At 33.5% G+C, this 20,191-nt stretch overlaps 1 protein-coding gene across 8 annotated transcripts in view; it reads right to left on the bottom strand.

Moving 5' to 3' along the window:
- The window catches only part of LOC106868231 (dopamine receptor D2), a 1,508,130-nt gene that overhangs the window by 222,572 nt on the left and 1,265,367 nt on the right, over positions 1 to 20,191 (bottom strand). For 5 of the 8 annotated variants that reach the window (XM_089352396.1, XM_052967720.2, XM_052967721.2 and 2 more), the window contains one exon: positions 15,136 to 18,444. In XM_089352396.1, coding sequence (XP_089208522.1) covers positions 15,136 to 15,741 — 606 coding nt within the window. In that variant the 5' untranslated portion in view covers positions 15,742 to 18,444. The remainder of the gene's footprint in view (positions 1 to 15,135; positions 18,445 to 20,191) is intronic. The other 3 variants (XM_089352399.1, XM_089352398.1, XM_089352397.1) reach the window with 3 other exon arrangements.

Here is a 20,191-nt window from a genome sequence, read left to right on the forward strand (position 1 = left end):
TTTTAATTATGTATATTAAATGATATTTATCTCCCACTGGATAGATTACTTTTTTTGTTAATCCTAAAATAACATTATTGGAATTCTTGTAGCCAAAATAGATCATGTAAGTTTAACAGACACGGTAGTAGATGAAATGCATATGTAGACACACAAGTTAGCATAAATGTATATACAGGCATAATATTAAGATGTGCATAAGGGCAGTCATAGCTTTTAAAAGTATGAATCTCCATGTGCGTGTGATCGTGTGCGGAATTTGGAAAATACGTAAGAATATGTGCTATGTTCAATACATAATAGTGTGTACCATAGTATTCATATATTCATGCATTTGAAAACCAGTGTATTTGACTAATATAGAGTGTGCATGAATCTACTTTCAGACGAGCGTATTTTTATATTTATATTTCTATATAGATATATCATACATATATACGAGTGTAGCCTGAAAATTTCATACGCTGATTTTGAAGGAGCGATGGTAGAGCTGTGAAATCTTGCATGCAGTAATTCCAGCTCCACTGATTAATAAGTGCATTGTTTTGTTTCAGATAAACTGATATCTGACGCTTCAAAGAACGCTTCAAATGGAACTAGTAGTGATTCTCTTGAAAATGGAAAAAAATTTCGAATCGTGATGTGATGTGTTGCGAACTGAGGAGTGAGACTATTAAGGTCTATTAGCACCGCATGTCAGACTTAATGCAATGAAGCAAACAGGATTTAATTATTATTAAAACAATCTTAATATGATGCCACAAGAGGTACGATTAGTATTCTAAAAGGAACAACCAAAATTCTACAAATGACCAATAAAGAGAACAAAAGTCAAAGGTCAAAATAACATGACACCTTACAAAATATACTACATTCGACAACATAGAAAGAAAATATTGTATTGAAATCACATGTTACTGCGGAAACGTAATATAAGAATAAAGGACACACATATATTACTTTATAGTTATCATAATGACTATACTAGATAACCAGTGTGTTTCTATGAGATCAAAGCATTGAATAAAAGCATCAGCTAAATATCATTAAATCACATCATAACTATGTTCTTTGACGGTGGCAAAGATGTTTTGGTTGGGATATTGAATGGAGGAGTAAGCAGGAATTGTAAAGTGGGGAAATACGTTACTATGGGAGTCTGCGAGTAGTTATCTTGCGAATTGATAGGGAATTACAAACTTAACTGATCAAAGAAAAAGTTGACCGTCATACATATATATACATATTGTATATATATATATATACTGTTCGAACGACCTGTCCGACTACCTATCTACCTACCTACCTACCTACCTACCTACCTACCTAACTACCTACCTACCTACCTACTACCTACCTACCTATTTACCAGTCTGCCTACCCACGTAAAATATGTATGTATCCGTACTTACATACATATATACTGGACATATCCTTAATCATTGTAATGTTTTCCATTCATAACTACTTGGTGGGTTCTATGCCCATGCTATTCACGTCTTAGAGAGTGGGGCGTCATAACATTTCTCTGATATATGAAATGAGTATGTCTTGCGTTGTTGGCTAGTTGATGGAGACAAATTCAGTGCGTCAGCAACAGTGGATTGTTCCGATATTCCCATTAATAAAGTCAGTGTGTATGTCTAAATTATAACCCTACAAGATATAGCAGCCACGTTCTCTTACAAGATACTATACATATCACCCCACTGAAATGCTATAAGGTTGTAAAGTATGAAATTTGTAGAAAAGCAAAAAAATTTTCCTAAAGTTTTATAAGTACAAGGAATAGTTTTATTCATCAAAGTATGCGCCCATATTGTCAATACATTTTTGCTATTTCAGCAATAGCTTGTCCAGCCCGGAACTGTAAAAACCTGACAATCTAGAGTCAATAAAATCTTGGAAAAGCATGTATTACAGCATCGTCGGAATTAATTTTATTCCTATCAAACAGTTATCCAATGTCTGGAAGAAGTGGTAGTCAGTGGGGGTAAGATCAGGTGAGTATGGTGGGTAACGGAGAACTTCCAACTCCAAATCCTATAATTTCGGCAGTCATTTTTGCGATGTACGGCCTGACGTTGTCTTGCAATAAAATAGGAGTAGATCTGTTGAATAATCTAAGCTTCTGCATCATGAGGTCCTGTTGGCTGTAATATATTTCGGACGTGATTGATGAGCCAGTTTTAATGAAATCATAATGGATCACACCTGCTCGAGACCATGAAACACACACCATCAGATTCTTTTGACGAATTTTGCTTTTTGGACTGTGTTTTGGTGGCTCTTCTTTGTCCAACCATTGTGCTGAAGGTTTACGGTTGTGGTATCGGATCCTTTTCTCATATGTTACAATTCAATTCAATAATGATTCATTTTTGAGACGAGAACGTAGCATAATGCAGGCTTCCAAACGTTGTTATTTCTGATTTACATTGAGTTCATGTGGAACCCACTTATCCAAATTTTTCACTTGACTGGTTTGAATTATGTGAGTCAATATTGTTTGCTTGCTGACACCAAATGACAACGATACTTCACGAGCACTTTGAGATAGATATGACCCGACGGTGGCTTTCAGTTCGACATTATCCACATTTGTTTCTGTTCGGCTGCGTTGCTCATTTGTTAGGTCAAACTTACCAGAACGAAATTTTGCAAACCAATTTGATACTGTCTGCTGTGTAATAACGTTAGAATGAAATACTTCATTAATATTCAGAGCTGTGTGTGATGCTGTATTTCGAAGAAAGAACTCATATTTCGAAACTTTACGAATTTCCGACTTATCCATCTCCAAATAAAAATAGCCAAAAAAAAAAAACGATTTATATATAATTTATAAAATGCAAAATGAGAATAAAGAAATAGGTGTGTCAGTATTTCATCAAAAAATAAGATTGTCAAAATGTCTTAATGGCGCAAAATGAGAAGCTGTCAAATATTACCAAATACTTTATTACAAAGTTCATACTTGACGACCTAATAGATAAAAATGAGGAATCAATTTAAGAAGTTATAATGGACTACATGTGGTGTTAGACTGTCTTAAGAAAGGTAACTGGAAGTGTAATATCAGAATTATTTAAAAACTCTCGATTACTGAATTAGTTCACTCGTCGTATTGGAATAGAAATTTAGAGAGACTTAACACAGCAAACATACACAGATAGTCATAAATTCATTTATAACATAACAATTTCGTATATTTGTCAAATGAATAAGTGTACGTAGATCTGCACAAAATAGAAATGGAACAATATATCTATCCCTTAGTTTTACTATCTATATGCAAGATAAAATTCAACTACTGCTAATTGGATCAGCATGTTTAAAATATTCAACGTTCTATGAATTATCGTTTTCAAGTTTCATAAGATAATGAGTATTAGTTTTTTCTGGTGTAGATAGTACTACCTGCAGTATAAAAATAATATCAATTGCTTTCTTTAACAGAAAGGTCAATTTCTTTGAGAATAAATTTTAGACTCTTGTTTTCACAACAGGATAACCATTAAATCTGAAGAGCAAAATACTGCCGTGTATAGAATTTATAATGCGCATGGAAAGCAGAACAATCCTAGCTGCAATATTTTGTCTCGGAGATGATTTTTAAAGGGCACTTATGTGTTATAAGCACAAGGCTTAGCTCATATCATCGGGGGTGGGGTTGCTAGACACATTATTTTAATCTGAGGCTTTTTCAACTGCGTATATTACTTGAAAAATAACGACGGGATAGGCACTGCCAGAACACTGTCGATCGCTGACTTGCTGTAATTGAACAAACTCGGCGTTTGCAAACAATGATTCTGAATATTCTGAAATCAAGTGCTGCTATGTTTAAGATCAAAAATAAATCGTGATCTATTCTGGGCGTTGTGTTGTCACAAACATGCACATAAAATAATTGGTATTACAACCTACCTACTTCTCTATTATTTCCCGACAACCAAGTCAATGGTGTGATGTTTCTCTTCCATAGACAAAATATTAAACATTACACACCATTCAAAATCCACACTTCTGCTCGTTTCTGCAATTCTAAACATTCCATAACGTCACATATTCCTTAACTTCCTATTTCACACCATCTGAATGGAACCAATAAAACTCTCGTACATTCAGATAAATAAGGCGTTAGTTTCTATTGTGATATTTGAAACGTTTTATAGTAGGTAATATTTCAACTACGAGATGGTCATAAAGTTAGAGATACTTGGTTTTCCTATAATGAATGAAATAAAGTAACTGTGTAATAATGTATTTACGGCAGTTCCAACAGAAATATACTTTTATTTGTATGCAGTTGATGATTTATGATCAGAAATTTCAAAGGGAATTTCAAGTGATATTACTGTGAATTATTGCCTCTAAGACACGCTGTGTAAATGAATGAGAATTTAATAGTATAGCTACAAACTCTTCTGGCATATAACACTATTCATAAACTTACACAGAAATACATAATATAAACTTTGCAGTGTCTATGTATTACGTCAGGCTGGTATTAGAAAAATCCAGTTAAGTCACGAGGAAACCATCGTAAGCAACAGCAAAAAAGCAACAAATGACAATATTGAGTCATGATTCTATAAAATTTATATAATTACATTTCACAGCAGAAACGTAAGAAAATTCAACAATTCGGACAGTGAGTTTCTGTCAATAACAAAAAAAAAAGAGTTTTAAAAATTGATAAACGTTAAATAAAAAAAGCTGGTGTGTGGAATGAAGGCTGGTTGCCAAATGTGCGAGTGCTATAAAAGTTATGTGAGATGAGCAATGGATGATGGAAGGGAGTTAGGAATATATTATGCGTTAGTTTGTAGGAAAGAATGTGCGAGTATGTTGTGTGTCTCTCAATATGTTTATGCCTATGTTCTGGGGAATTTAATGTGAATATGTTCTGCTGAAGTGCGGATGATATGAATAAAGCATGATATTGTGATAAGTTAGTGGGTGGGTGTGTCGTATATGAGTAGTGCATTATGTATTTCTGTGTCTTTCTGGAAACAGTAGAAAAATCATATATTCGTTATGGTGTATATTGTATAAGGAATGTTTTGTATGGAAGAAAGCAAAGTTCTGGGAGAGAAGTAAACTGATTATCTTCAATTAATTTTCTGGTTAAACCCAACTAACGGTAATTAGATTAATAACTATTAATCTCATCAGAGTTAGTTTAATTTAACCATAAAAATAATTGATGTTCACGTTGCTAGCGACAGTGAACGTTCTGTGGAGTGTTACAATGATGCAAAAAGTTAGCAATAAGTTGGTGTCATTGAAGTCGTTGGAGTGGGTGCAAGAGTACAGGTCTAAATTGTCCTAATTTGTCTAGTGTTGTTTTGTCGGTTGTCTAGTAGGTACTATTCCCTAAAGTGCAGAATAATTTCCAGGCATCGACCAGTTTATCCACTCTGAAATAAGCCACAGAACCAGTATTCTTATTTCTTTACTGCCCACAAGGGGCTACACACAGAGGGGACAAACAAGGACATACAAACGGATTAAGTCGATTATATCGACCTCAGTGCATAACTGGTACTTATTTAATCGACCCCGAAAGGATAAAAGACAAAGTCGACCTCGGCGGAATTTGAACTCAGAACGTAGCGGCAGACGAATTACCGCTAAGCATTTCGCCCGGCGTTCTAACGTTTCTGCCAGCTCACCGCCTTATCAGTAATTTGTGCATTAGATTTCCTTGCGATGAATATTTCGATGAGATGACAATATGAACTGTGACCAAAGACGAGAATGATGTCCTGGTCAAACAGACAGATATTACAACTTAAGTAGCCAAATGACTCACCTTGGATGTGGTAAGGAAGATAAACAGCTGTCGATTAGATCATGCAGACTGAAGTCGCATTTCAAGTAAAAGGTTTTCTCTACTGCCCCATCTGCAAGGCAGTCAGATGGCGCAGTGGAGAGGAAAGGAAAAATAAAATGAAGGAGCGGAGTTGGATTCTAGGTACATGACAGTAAAGATAAAGTGATTAGACAAAACATGTACGGTTCTTACAATATATATAGAACTCATAATAGTTAACCATATTAATTTATTCTAGCTGACAGAACGGGATATTGCAGAAAGAGTTATTAAACTAATCCTAAAAGGAACCCAAATACATCAGAATTTCTTCTTTTTACAGTAAAGTAGGTTTAAAAAAATTTTTTTTTTAAATCATAAACCTTTAAATTGTCACTGCTGTGAATGTTTAACCCAAATATTCAATCTGGCAGACATAATTTGAAGTTTTAAAAAATATTAGTTATAATTACTTTTTATTAGAATTCACTCCGAAGAAGGCCTCAACAAGACACCAATGAAATAGGCTCCAAGAAACCACTTAGTATATTGGGAGTAACAAAAGAGAACATAAAAATTACTTTTCTTTTCAACCACTCTAAATTTTATGGAGCGAACAACGGATGATATATGTAAGTAATATGATATTAATCCTGGAAACTGGAAGAAGAGAACAAAAGTCCCTCAAGACAGATTTTTAAAGAAGGCACCCACGAGAATAGGAATATTTCCCGTAGGGTGGGGTGGGGGAAATACAGTGAAAGCTTGAGAATCAGCAGGAACAAAAAACGCGATACTCGGTGAGTAATATTTAGGAAATTTGTAAAAGAAAAGCTATGGACAGATCGACCATGCAATGTGTCCATAAAAATAAGAAGAGATATATAAAGCCGATAAGCTTTGGTAATTAAAAGGGGGTCACAGTTTAGCTGATGAAATGGAACAAATAAAGGTAGATCTGCATTTCTGTTGTGTCGATGCCCCCAAGCGAAGAAGTAGGATCGCCCAAGACATATAAATAGAGGTAGTCTAGCCGTGGTAGAGGAGTTGAGTGACTGTTGAATAGCTGTTGAGTAGCAGTCGTGTAGAGATCATCCGAAGGTGCTCGATAGCAGTAGCTTGAGATATAACAATTTCGGAACTGGATCATGGACAGAATGAACACCAGCAAGGACACCAATCCGTATCGGAACACATTCGCCATACAAAGATGACGAAGTGACTGATATAGCCGAAGAATATATAAGAATGAATCACAATAACGATCTCGTTATTGAGACCGAGCCTTGATAGTGGCTAATGTAAAAATAACGCTAATATGATTATCCTAAGTAAGATTTTGAATAAATGTAAACCAAAAAGGCAATGAATAGGCGACTTAAGATAAACAGTCTCAGACATATAGAGATATCAACAGAATGGAAGAAATTTAGTTTTCGTAGAAATGTAGGTAAACAACCGCTTCAAATGTGATAGTCAAATACCAACTTAGGACTGCATTATTTAAGTTGCTTTTACTGTTAATACGTTATGGTGTGATATAATGATACTTAGCTGATGATTTTATAAGATGCTTTGACCTCAAAGAGACACACTGGTTATGTAGTATAGACAGCATGATGACTATGAAGAACGGTGGAATGAATGACGAAACGTTAAAATGCCATGAAATATCGTCATTAGTATTCTAGCGTAAACACAATTACTAACACATCTTATATATATATATATATATATATATATATATATATATATATATATATGTGTGTGTGTGTGTTAGTGTGTGTGTGTATGCATGTATATATATATATATATATATATATATATATATATATGCGTGTGTGTGTGTGTGTATGTATATAAATGGATGTACGGATATGTGTATTTTCCCCTTGTTTACAATTAGCACGGAAAAATAGATAAGCAGTTACCAGGGCAGCAAAAAATCACACAAATAATAAGGACGTAACACCCAGTTTGTAAACGTAGAAACTCCGGGTTGATGTAGAATATTTTGTATAATATATATATATATATATATAAATGGAGTTAAACGCAGGTGTTGTTCAAATTTTTTACCTCCGACATATGTTTCGAAGACAGTATTGGTATTATTCCAAAGGAATAAAATGGTGTAAAGCAATGTAATCTTCTCATCAAGGAAAGAAAAGAAACCAAACTCATTAATAAGTCATTTTGACAGAACGTGATGGATGTGTATAATGATGAACAGAACGCTATTAATTAAAAAAAAAACAACAAAAAAACGTTAGAAGATATAACGTCAAAGGTAGCATATTGAAAGAGAAGGGGTAAAGGAAAGAAATAAGCAGAAAACTAATAAAGGAGCGATATGTGAATTAAAATAAAAGCGTATCGGCTTGGAAAATGTTATGTCTAGTGGAAGTGAAATGTAAGAAGAAAATCAACGTTCAAATTATATATAATGGTAGATAACACTTATATGAACTAAAGGTATATTTCTGCCAATGTTTACATCGATAAGCACGCTCTATAACCGTGTTTACAAGGGGATTCTTAGAAAATACAATAGAAAGTAGTTCACTATTACAGAGTTGGCAGAATTCTTTGCCTTTATCATATGTTAATGAAATGGAGAGAATCAACCAATCTGAATGAAATTGTTTATTATGGTCATTTAGATACCAAATTAATTTACTAAGCCCTGTACTGTTGCGTTTATTCCTATCTCTAAATGAAGAGTAATGAATAGAAATTCTTTTAGATAACTGGCATGGTCTTATTGCCAGGCATGGTCTTATTGCCAGACATAGGGTCATCTAGCAGCTACCCTATTCATGAAGGGCAGCAATACCTCACCCAGGCACTTGATGTAGGCCTCCTTGTAAAATCTGAGGTCGTGTGGGAAGATGAATGGAGGCGTAATGTCACCATCACTAGTGATCACACGAAATACTATGATGTTGATAGGATGTTTGATTCTTACCACTCCCGGTACATGTCCTCAGATTGCATTGTCCTCAGATTAACACCCACTAACTCTGAAATGTTTGTATTAGAGCTTCCGGTGCGAATGCCAAACAGTAAAGCATCTGGTTTCCAAATTTCTGGCAGTGAATTGCGTCATGGAGCAGTTTTTCTTACAGACGGTGCCCAATTGACCCTCCTATACTGAGTAGTCGGTAAACTAAAAAAAAATGCGCATGCGCGAAATTACAAATGTAAACTGGCGATAATTTACCCATCACTCCCTGCGTGTATATACATGCATACATACATGCACACACACACACACACACACACACACACACACACACATGCACACACACACATACCCACACACGCACACACACATGCACACACACACACACATATATATATATATCAGAGACGTGCCACCTATGAAGGCAAGGTAGGCAGAATGAAATATATCTGATTACTATGCATAAACGCAAAATATTTTATTATTTTGTAGATTAGGTAGACATAATTCGCCTCTTCCTTTTAATCTCAGTATTTAAGCTACGTATAGTATTGCTGAAGTACACGTGCTGCATACATTCCTACAACAACGCTTTATTTACGTGCTATAAAGACGGAAATAAATTTGCCGACAACTTAGTCACGTGGCTGTGTTTCGCTTATTTTTGTGTGTTTTACTACATAAATGTCTCAAACTGCCTACCCTGAGTAATTACTGACGGCACATGCCTGATATATATATCCATACATATATTGTTATACATACATATGAATATAAAGTGAAAGATTACTAAATATATTTTAGTAAGTTTAACATTTAACTTTACATGGTAAAGTTTCACAGCAACTTCGGATTTATGCGTTGCTCGATTATCTATGGTGAGTATTATATTTATAATTGTAAGTATAATGTTCAATTTTATTCTGAATATATATGCTAATATATCAATAATCAATATTTTTTTGTTATACGGTCTCGCATGACATACCGTCCACAACTTTTGCAAGGCTTCTAAATATAAGGCTAAAAAGGAACGAATTTATATTAAATACGGTAACGTGGTTTTATTATTTGCGATATAGTGTGTTCCTCCAAATTCCGTGACGAGCTAGATCCTGGTGCTAAAAAAAGCGAAGAATTTAATTTCCCAAAGAAAATAGGAACTGTCCAACCGAAAGAGTTTTCTCAGTTTCTAGCAAGGCATTTCACTTACACAGCTTTCGTCGATGCTAGGGTACCTCATGAGAAACATTACCAAGCAGTGGGGCTGAAACCGGAACTTCACATATACAATCACGCATTTTACAGCCTGAAACCTGTAAGAGGACAATGAACTTGTCTAGAAATTTGATATATGATGAGATAAAAGTCTAAGAAGGCACTGAATATGTTTTAATATTATATACTACTTCACCTTAACAAACTAGAGATGTATTGGAATAGGTTATTATAAAATATCTTTTTAAAAACTCATGAAATATACAAGTCGTATCCATTTTCAGATTGCAGACTATTAAAGAAAATTTGTTGGCCTCTGTAAATTGATCAACAATTTATCACTTAATCATCCCATAAAACTGACTGCATCTTTGTGTGTTCTCTTTCTGTTGATACTCAAACATTTCCATTTAGCTATCAATTTGAGATGAAATGAATACGTGTAGATAAGTAAGTGCGTGTATAAATATTTGCATATCAGTGTATATATATGAGCGCACATTAATGTATCGTGGTTTGTGTACATATGCGGATACTTATGATACATCCCTTACATACTCGAGTAGCCTATTCTGCCGATGAGTAGGCGATAGTCATTGCCACAGAATATGTTTTAAACAGTTTAAAATATTGTTGAAATTAAGTACTAAATTTCTGTGTATTATCATTTGTGTATGTTTTTGTGTATGTATCATTCCTTTCACTATTACACAAACATATACACACATGCTTACACAGATCTTGATATCAATAGTAGATTTAACATAAGTAGTAGAGTGAATACGTGACCCAGTTTAAATCAGTCTGCTGGTTTTGGTTTACTCTGTAGTAAAAATAGGGGCATTACCGTCCGTTTTGTGAATACATTCAAGCCTTTCTGCGACCTGTCTGAAAATCACTCAAGAAAATATATTGATAGCTTCTTTCATTCGCTGTATGTAACTGCCGTGTGCGTCACACTTCAAAGAAGTGGCAAAGCAAGAGAGAAGAGGACAGAGACGAAGTAAGAGAGAATGCGAGAGATATAGTGAGAAAGATAGAGAGAGAGAGAGAAAGAGAGAGTGAGAGTGAAAAAATTGTACAACTTCAGTCGCAGTATTTTAAGATTTTTTTTCTTGTCCTGTACATTTCTAGTTTCAATACATAACATTATTCTAGTACTCTGTGCCCACATTTTTTTCTTTCTGTTACTTTTCTGTTCTGTACTTTTCCATATTCAGTACAAAAGAGGATTCGAAGATTCTGCACTCGAATTACACATTATAGTCACTATTTTTTTTCTCTAGTAAACGCTTCTGTTATAATAATTAATTATATTTACCTTTATAATAAAAAAAAAACAACGATAGTATTGTAAATATTCCAAAACAAAGATTTTGTTCAAACTTAAGAATTTTGTTTGCACCTAAAAATAACAAGGAATTAATAGCAGCATGTCTTTTGCAAATAAATATATTTTCAAACTTTTAATTATAATATAAAGTCATTTTTGTAATTAAATAATTTACATTTAGTTTTGTAATGAGTTATTTTAGTACATTTTAAATATGTAAATATTTTACTACATAATCAGAATAACAATTAAAATGAAATCCCCCAGAATATAGCATTTTTATGATTTATATTTTAGTTGGTGCTTTCCCATATTTTAGTCGTCTCGATGAACTCTTTCATCTGAGTTCAAACTATATGTTCCTCTTAAAAAGATATATTTTGATTTCTTCAAATTTTCATCTGAACTCAACTATTGTATTGTTTTCTTTTACAATAGCTGAGATTGTTTGGTTCGACTTATATTTTGACTTAACTTTTTTTATGAATCTGATTTCAATTATTTTACCTCAAACTGGCCCATCATTACTAAATCAGCCTATGAGGAAGTGCATCCAGGATTTTTTCTGTCTATTGAATTATTGGAAGACCATGTTGGCAATTATTAGTTCGACCTCTCTTCATGTTGTCAACCTGATGTGTCGATGAGTGTTCTCCTTTCCGATGCCATGCAAATCCCAACGGAGGATTATCGCATCTTTTTATGGCACCCGGTGAATTATACTACTTAGGTAAATCTAAAAGGCGTCTATATTTATGATTGACGCATAGATACCTTATGGTAGTGGTATCCCGATTTCTTGCTAATTCTAAGTGAAACGTTCATACAGATATGTACATATACGTACATACACACTTATACATGCACACACACACACACACACACACACACACACACACACACACACACACACACACACACACAGATACGCACGCACTCATTCTCTCTCTCTCTCTCTCTCTCTCTCTCTCTCTCTCTCTCTATATATATATATATATATATATATATATATATATATATATATATATATATATATAAATATATATATTGCCGTGGGTGAAGATATTCTTAAGGTCAACGTTTAGTTACTCGTGAGCACTTCCCGGTTTCTTCACAAATTCAGTTCTCAAAGAAATTTATTGTAGATCTTTTTACCAGTTATCCGGTAATACAAACATTGTTTGTTCTTTCTGCTGTTTGTAAAGCAGAAGGACCAAAAATCGTTTATATTACCAGATAACTGAGAAGAGTAGCTTGCTGGTGTGACCATAGGTTGATTGGGAGCACTATGTCCATAAAAACTTACAGTCAAACAATCTAGACCAAGAATCAGTCCTGTAAATTAGCTTAATGTATCTCCAGTCACGGTAGCACAGACTCTGAACAAAGCTTTTGGCAGCATGTCAAACGACGCATTGCGTATTGAACAGTACTGGACGACCTTAAACCATATTACCAATAGTTTTGTTAAGCATAAATATCAAAGCTGGTTGGATGACTCTGCTCATATAGTGTATATCTTTGCTAAGTCATCTTGGAGCTAAAACCACGTACTCTCAGGCAAAACACTTGCAATAAATCAGAGAGTCATGAGGAAAATGTGGTAGAAGAGAGCATCTGAACAACAAGTAGTTGCTAACAAATGTGACGTAAAATCCTACTAAGTTCTGAAATCCATTAGTACAGCATTAGGTTTCACAATATATGTCATTAGGCTTCTTACAGAGAAGAACGATATTTTGTCTTCAGCAGAGCACTGCAACACAATCCTAGATTAAATTTCAACAGTAAAAAATGACATAGTCGATTCCGTCCTAAGCTGTTTTGGATCAACTTGACTTGGAACCATCCCTGTCAAAAGTAATGAAAGTCATGACGCAACTGTTCTTGAGAAGGTCAAGAAGGTCAGACGGCATACCAGACAGTGTCTACAAGCATAGCGGAACTCACCAGGTTAAACAAAATCACCTGATAATAAAAACGTGCCGAGCTTTTGCAGAACATGTGAAAGCAAAATATCTCGCACACCCACAAATACGCCTCCATAACCTTCATAATAGATTTTTAGAAATGAAAAGGCAATGAGTGCTCTTACGCACAACCATCGTAGCATACCACTCCTTTCCACGGCCAGTGTCATGCTCAAAAGAGTCATTATTTACAAAGTAGACATAGTATACCTTGAATCACATTGTTGTTTTTTGTGGTTATCGAGAAGCAATTCACGCCAGGATCAGAATTCCAAGTAACAGAAACAGGAACTTTATATGATATTTGATGATTTGACAAAGGCCTTGGACACGTTAAGGCGTGATTTTCTCTGGAAAGTTCTGTTCATGTTTGGTTGCTCCACTAAAATATGATCAAAGTAATAAACTCATTCTACTATAGAATGATAGCCACTGTGATGGAAGGTGGTTCAACATTTGATAGTTTACGTTCAATAGAGAACCCAAGCAGGGCTGTGTAATGGCTCTGTACGCGCATTGTATATTCTCTCACACACCATATGTTAAATAACGTGTTTCAGTAATTTTTACTTACTCTATCACATAAACAGTATTTTATCTGGTTATTGATGAAAATTGAAACCTCTTCACAAACATTAATTTTAATAACCCTAACCATGACAATGATAGAGACACATTATGAAAATACATAAATAAATAAAAGATTGAAACTTTGAATTAGTAGTAAAACAATGGGATTTCTTCTTCTGGAAATAAAATGGAACATTCATAATTGTGTGCAGATAATGTGTCTTTTACATATAATATACGAGGCGCGTTCAAAGAGTATCCGACTATATTTTCTGGCCAAAACTAATTCTGTGTGGGCAAACTTCGTTCGGTACGAAATGACATCTCTTCTTGTGCATGCATGAAGATGTTTTCGCCTGTACGCAGCGTCAGATCCCATCTCTGACTCCTTGTGTACAAGCGTGGAATGCAGATTTGTTTTCACGGAACACATCGAGTATAGATACTGCGTTAGGTTTTGTCAAAAACTTGCTGATACTGTAACATCCAGGATATTCAGCAAGCTATCTGGGATGATACCATGGGCAAAACACAGAGCAAGAAGTCGAACAACCGCTTCAAACATAACCGCACCTCAGTAAAGAGCGAGACATGCTCAGGCCAGCCACCCACAAGTCGAAACGAGGAGCCGATTTAGAAGGTACAGTGAATAGTCATGGACGACCTTCGTGTAACAATTCACAAAATTGCTCATGAAGTGAAAATAAGCACAGGATCAGGGGATTCAATATCAATGGTGGATTTGTGCGTGCCGATAGCGTCGGCGAAATTCTTTGGAACATGATAAAGTCGGATATATCTTGAATGCACACACACATGCACTCACACTCATGTGTGTACATATATATGTGAGTATGTTTGTATGTGTGTATGGATGTATATATATATATATATATATATATATATATATATATATATATATATATATATATATATATATGTGTATATATATATATATATATATATATATATATATATATATATATATATATATGCATGCATATTTATGCACCTATATGATACACTGATAAATAAATTATTACAAAAGTGTGAATGTGACATGCTATTATATGAGTACAAAAATAAGAGCCTATGTACATGTAATAAAGCATTTGAGAACGATAAATATTTACTTTTCAATACACTAATAATGTAAATAAAATAAGGTAAACAATAAAAATAATATTCAAAACTTACGAATGGTTGTAAGCTTTACATTGATAAGTTAAAATGGATAGAAAGAAACATGTTTACTTACCTCATAATAGACGGCACCTGGCATTACCGTGACAGCCACTAATAGATCAGCTAAAGCCAGTGAACATATAAAGTAGTTTGTCGCACATTTTAAACTACGTTCTCGGCACACACTCATTACGACAAGAACATTCCCAAAAACAGTTAAAAGGGGGAACAGTGCGAGTATGAGTTTCCAATATTTTAAAGCTGCTTCCTCCGTGGATGCCAACTCGTTGTATGTAGAATTCCAGCAGATACTGTCATTCCAGTCACAAAACCATATACTATCGTTGTATATCACCAGGGAATCGGTCGTCATTGATGAAGCATTGCTAACGGCAGAAGAGTTATGTAAAGTGGAAAGATTTGTAGTGGAAACATGGTTTCCGGGTATGCCGTTTGCATCGTGCACATGCCTTCGTGGTGACTCTCCTACACCTGATAAAATATCAACAGGATCTGTACCAAGAAGTCCTTCAAAAAAATCAGGGGATGGCGGGGTTTCTGGTTCTTTATTATCGGACGGTGCGAATAGTTTTTCAAGAAGTTTACTTCCTCCATTATATGTCACCGTGGCCATTTTGGTGGTTAAAGTTTGAACGGAGGAAGTTTTGTAAAAATCCATTTTGTAAAGTATCGTTGCAGTAAGTAATTGGGCAAATAGATTTCAATAGTTTTGTATTGGAAAATAACAAATGAGCAGTCATATGCACATCTAACAACGGTACATTATATCCATAATGACTGTCTTTTATTCCGTTTGATTTAATTCCAAATATATCTGATGATTTGATATCCGTTAGAGTGAATTTTTCTGGATTGTAATAAAGAAAGAAATGCAAAATAATTTCAGGTTTTGTATTGGATGTAGTTTTAGGAATACGGAACAAAAATTGAGAGGAAAACTGCAACTTTGGTTATGATTACGTAGAATATTAATGAAGGAATAATCATATATGCCTTGTTCTTTCAACGAAATTATTTCACTAAAATTTAGGACAGTGTATAAAAATATAAATGTTGATGTTTATATATATAATTTTGTTCATGTCATTACTTTTACTAACCACATTTCAATAGGAGAAATTTTATTTGTAGGGGAAGTAACAGTCCATAAATTATTTCGAGAAAATTAAATTAAAAGAGGTTTATGGTTTAGTTATCAGATTACAATATATTTCAAAATAAAACCCGTTTATATATAATGGCTACACGATTTCATACAAATACTTTCATCTTTAACGATACTTGCCGTCTTCGTCGTCGACGTCTCTTTTACTTTGATAGTAGACGACATCGGACATATATGACGTTAGCTAAACTGAATTTCGTACTGATTGATTAAATCATGTATAATTCGAAAACTCGGTTTTCTGCAACTGTTCCTTTTACAAGCAACATTATCAGTTGGTTTTCCCATTAGAGTAGAAGAAACGGGATTATTAAAACACAAACCGTCTAAACTTCCATGTGGAGATATTGTCTTCGAAGATGAGGTAAAAACCAATTTGATAGAAGTAAACGTGGTTAGATATCGATGGTGGCTAATGTATAAAGATTTTCTCGGTGAGCTCTTTGGTGCGATTTTCTGTTTCAACCGCAACATGACTTAGTGACTTTTTTATGGTAATATATCAACATTAGCACTGAAATTTCGTGTTGATATTATATTCAATTATCAGTAAATCTCTCACTGATATAAATAATATATAAAATGCAATTCAAGAAAGAGATTGCTGCAGATTAAAATTTCCTATTGCGATATTCGCTCCGCTTCCAACCTTTTCGTATATCGCTTTATCTAAAACACCGTTCGTTTTTTCCTTTTTTTTTTCCTATATATATCTATCATGAATGTTCTTTCCGACAACTTAAATGCCATTAAAATCAATCAGATTATCTAATAAGAACGATCTAAAATTATCTACAAGGAAAGATATGACAATAAATACGTTCTGTTTAATGATGATTCCTCTACGATTTTACTTCTCTCATTAACAGATAGATTAGTGTTACGAATATAAAACAATTTTATAGAAGAGAGATCAAATTATTGTTACGGGTATTCTCATAAATAAATAGTTCTATACTATACAAAATATAGTCATGATTTAAAAAAATATTTCTTTAGTGAAAATAATCCTATATCTAATATTGTGTTAATTATCCTAATATGTAAAGCAGTTGCTGATGTAGACCTTTAATTGATCAGGAGAATAAGAATGATTAATGACAATCTAATAGAATAAGCAGCCTTCACTCACCTTAATACCTATTTACATTACTTACCGATCCACAAATTTTGAGCCACAGGCAATCCCTTGGAAAATTAAGGTGATTAAAACTATTTAAAATGTATTTGGACTAAACAATTAACAAACATTTATTCTGGATCAGGTTCTAAATATTTAAATCAAATATTCCTTCGATCTAGACGAAAATGGTAAATGTAAATATTTAATTTAGGTCAATTGTAAATAGATGACCAATGATTTTCGTTCAGTTCAAATAGATTTGGTATCAATTTTAGACAAAGAAGTGAATTACAGGAAAATCTATTTCTATAATACATTAGGGAAAAATATTCGACACACCTTTATGAAAATATCTACAAACAATTAAAAACAGTAAGCATGTAATTGGTTAGCTGCTTACTAAAATCACCAAAAACGGATATTACAAACTATTTCCTACATTTAGAGCATTTTACTGCGATCAAGCTGGGGCACTGCTATGAACATGTTGATTTTTAGAAGCTCAGTAACTTAATTCCAGGAAAGGCTTATCTAACTTTAAGTATAATTTTTTTTTCTCAACAGTTTAAAGAATGTTGTATTTCTTCAAAATTTATTTTGTGTTCCACAGAAATATATGTATTAGCTGTAATGGAAATGCAAATTTGCAAAATAGAATCGAGCATTTCACATTACTATAAAACCTTTCGTCGAGTTTTCACACGATCTTTCATATAACAGTATCAACTATTTTCTTTTTTCAATGCCATCAAAATATGGATGTTTGTAGATGTCTAGTTCTCCTTCTGTATTCCTAAATACATACATTTATATGTGTTTAGATATATATAACTGTATCGGGCTCCGGTCACTAACATTTGTTTTCAGTGAAGCATAAATATCCATCCATACGTTATGTTGTATTCAGTTTACATCCACAGTAGTTTCGTAAGTAAGGAATGTTATCCAGTAGATATTGTCTTAGATCACTTCCTTCGATTGGTATTCTTGAAACATCAGCTGATTAGATTATATTCAGTATAAGAACAATTTAGCTTCAAATCTTTAGCTCTTCTTCCATTGATGTTGACTTTCTGAAAGCAAAACAAACGTATAGATAAAATAGTATCCAGTGATATATTAAGGTATGGATTTAATAAATATATTACTGGTTAAAGGAAATTCATACACAAAAGGTTTATAAGAATTTATAATCATTCGAGAGAACGTGAAAGAATTCAAACTAATATTTACTTGCTATTATTTTTACTATTTATGTGCTTCGAAACCCAATTATAAAAAAAGTCATTATTTCTCAATTACTTCAAAGTTTATAACTTCTTGTGACGTCAAAAGCACAATATTCTCGCTGGTAAGAAGAAACCTTATACATGCACGTGTGTGTGTGTGTGTGGGGGGGCGTGCGTGTGTATGTGTGTGAATGGGTTATCCAGCGTACGAATATATGTATGTAATTAACTTTCATCTTTTGTACCAATCATTGGACTGAGGCCATGCTGGGGCACTGCATTGAAAGCTTTAGTCGACAAAAATCAAGAACCCTACTGCGAACTTACGGGGAGGTAAACAAAGCAACACTGGTCATCAAGCACTCGCATATATGTGTGCGTAAATATATAACTATGTATAAAAATGAATACAGATAATATATCCAGGTGGTTACGGAAAATAGATGCAGGTGGTTACGGATAATAGATTCAACCGCATTGCATTATATAGAAAAAACTCTCTCGTAAATAAGATATAAAACCGTCAGAATCAGTATACGCTAGTTAGCTTCCAAGTCTGCAGATTACATCACATTGAATAAGACCGCATGGATATGTTTATAAACACGACGAAATGGGAAAGCAGCCAAACAGCCAGCATGCAAATGAGTACCACTTAAATGGATATCAATTCAGCAGTAACACATGCTGGACATAGGTTTAAAGAGAATACGCTGTATAAAAGACCGTATGACATTAAACGAAACTGCTCTGTATAAAAGACCGTATGACTCCAAACGAAGTGGCACAGAAAATTACGCCTGATTGATGGGCAGTGGAAACATGTGTAGGTAGTAATAACTATAAAACATGGTTTATGAAATGGTAAAATAAAGAGATTTAAATTTTGAGAATGGACATGTCTCGAAATTTTATATCATCAAAATTATTGATAATATATATATATATATATATATATATATATATATATATATATATATATTATATATATATATATATATATATATATATATATATATATATATATATATATATATAATGTACAACTCCACATCATAGAACGCAAAGAAAATCAACAAAGGTCTTTAAACATTTAAATCAAAGGGTATTAAAATGGAGACACTAAAAAAACTGTACCGGTATAATAGTAAGCTTGCAATTGTAACGCTTACTAATCGGTGCAATACAAACATGTGTAGGTCTATTTGAGACTGTATATATATATATATATATATATATATATATATATATATATATATATAAAGGAATGAAAGGTTTTTTTATTTAGACAAATTAACCCTAGAGCTTAATCGGCCTTCATTATTTGTCTTGGGGAAATTTCGAACCTGGGTTCTCATTCCTCAGGTATTTTTCGATGTTGTTGTTATTATTATTATTATTATTATTATTATTATTATTATTATTATTATTATTATTATTATTATTATTATTATTATTATTATTATTATACCCGTGGGCATATATCATAGTGATTAAGAGCGTGGGCTACGAACCCCAAGATTCCGAGTACAATTCCAGGCAGTGACCTGAATAATAATAATAATAATAATAATAATAATAATAATAATAA

Source organism: Octopus bimaculoides, chromosome 5, assembly GCF_046866305.1.
Source record: "Octopus bimaculoides isolate indiv1 chromosome 5, ASM4686630v1, whole genome shotgun sequence".
NCBI classification, from domain to species: domain Eukaryota; kingdom Metazoa; phylum Mollusca; class Cephalopoda; order Octopoda; family Octopodidae; genus Octopus; species Octopus bimaculoides.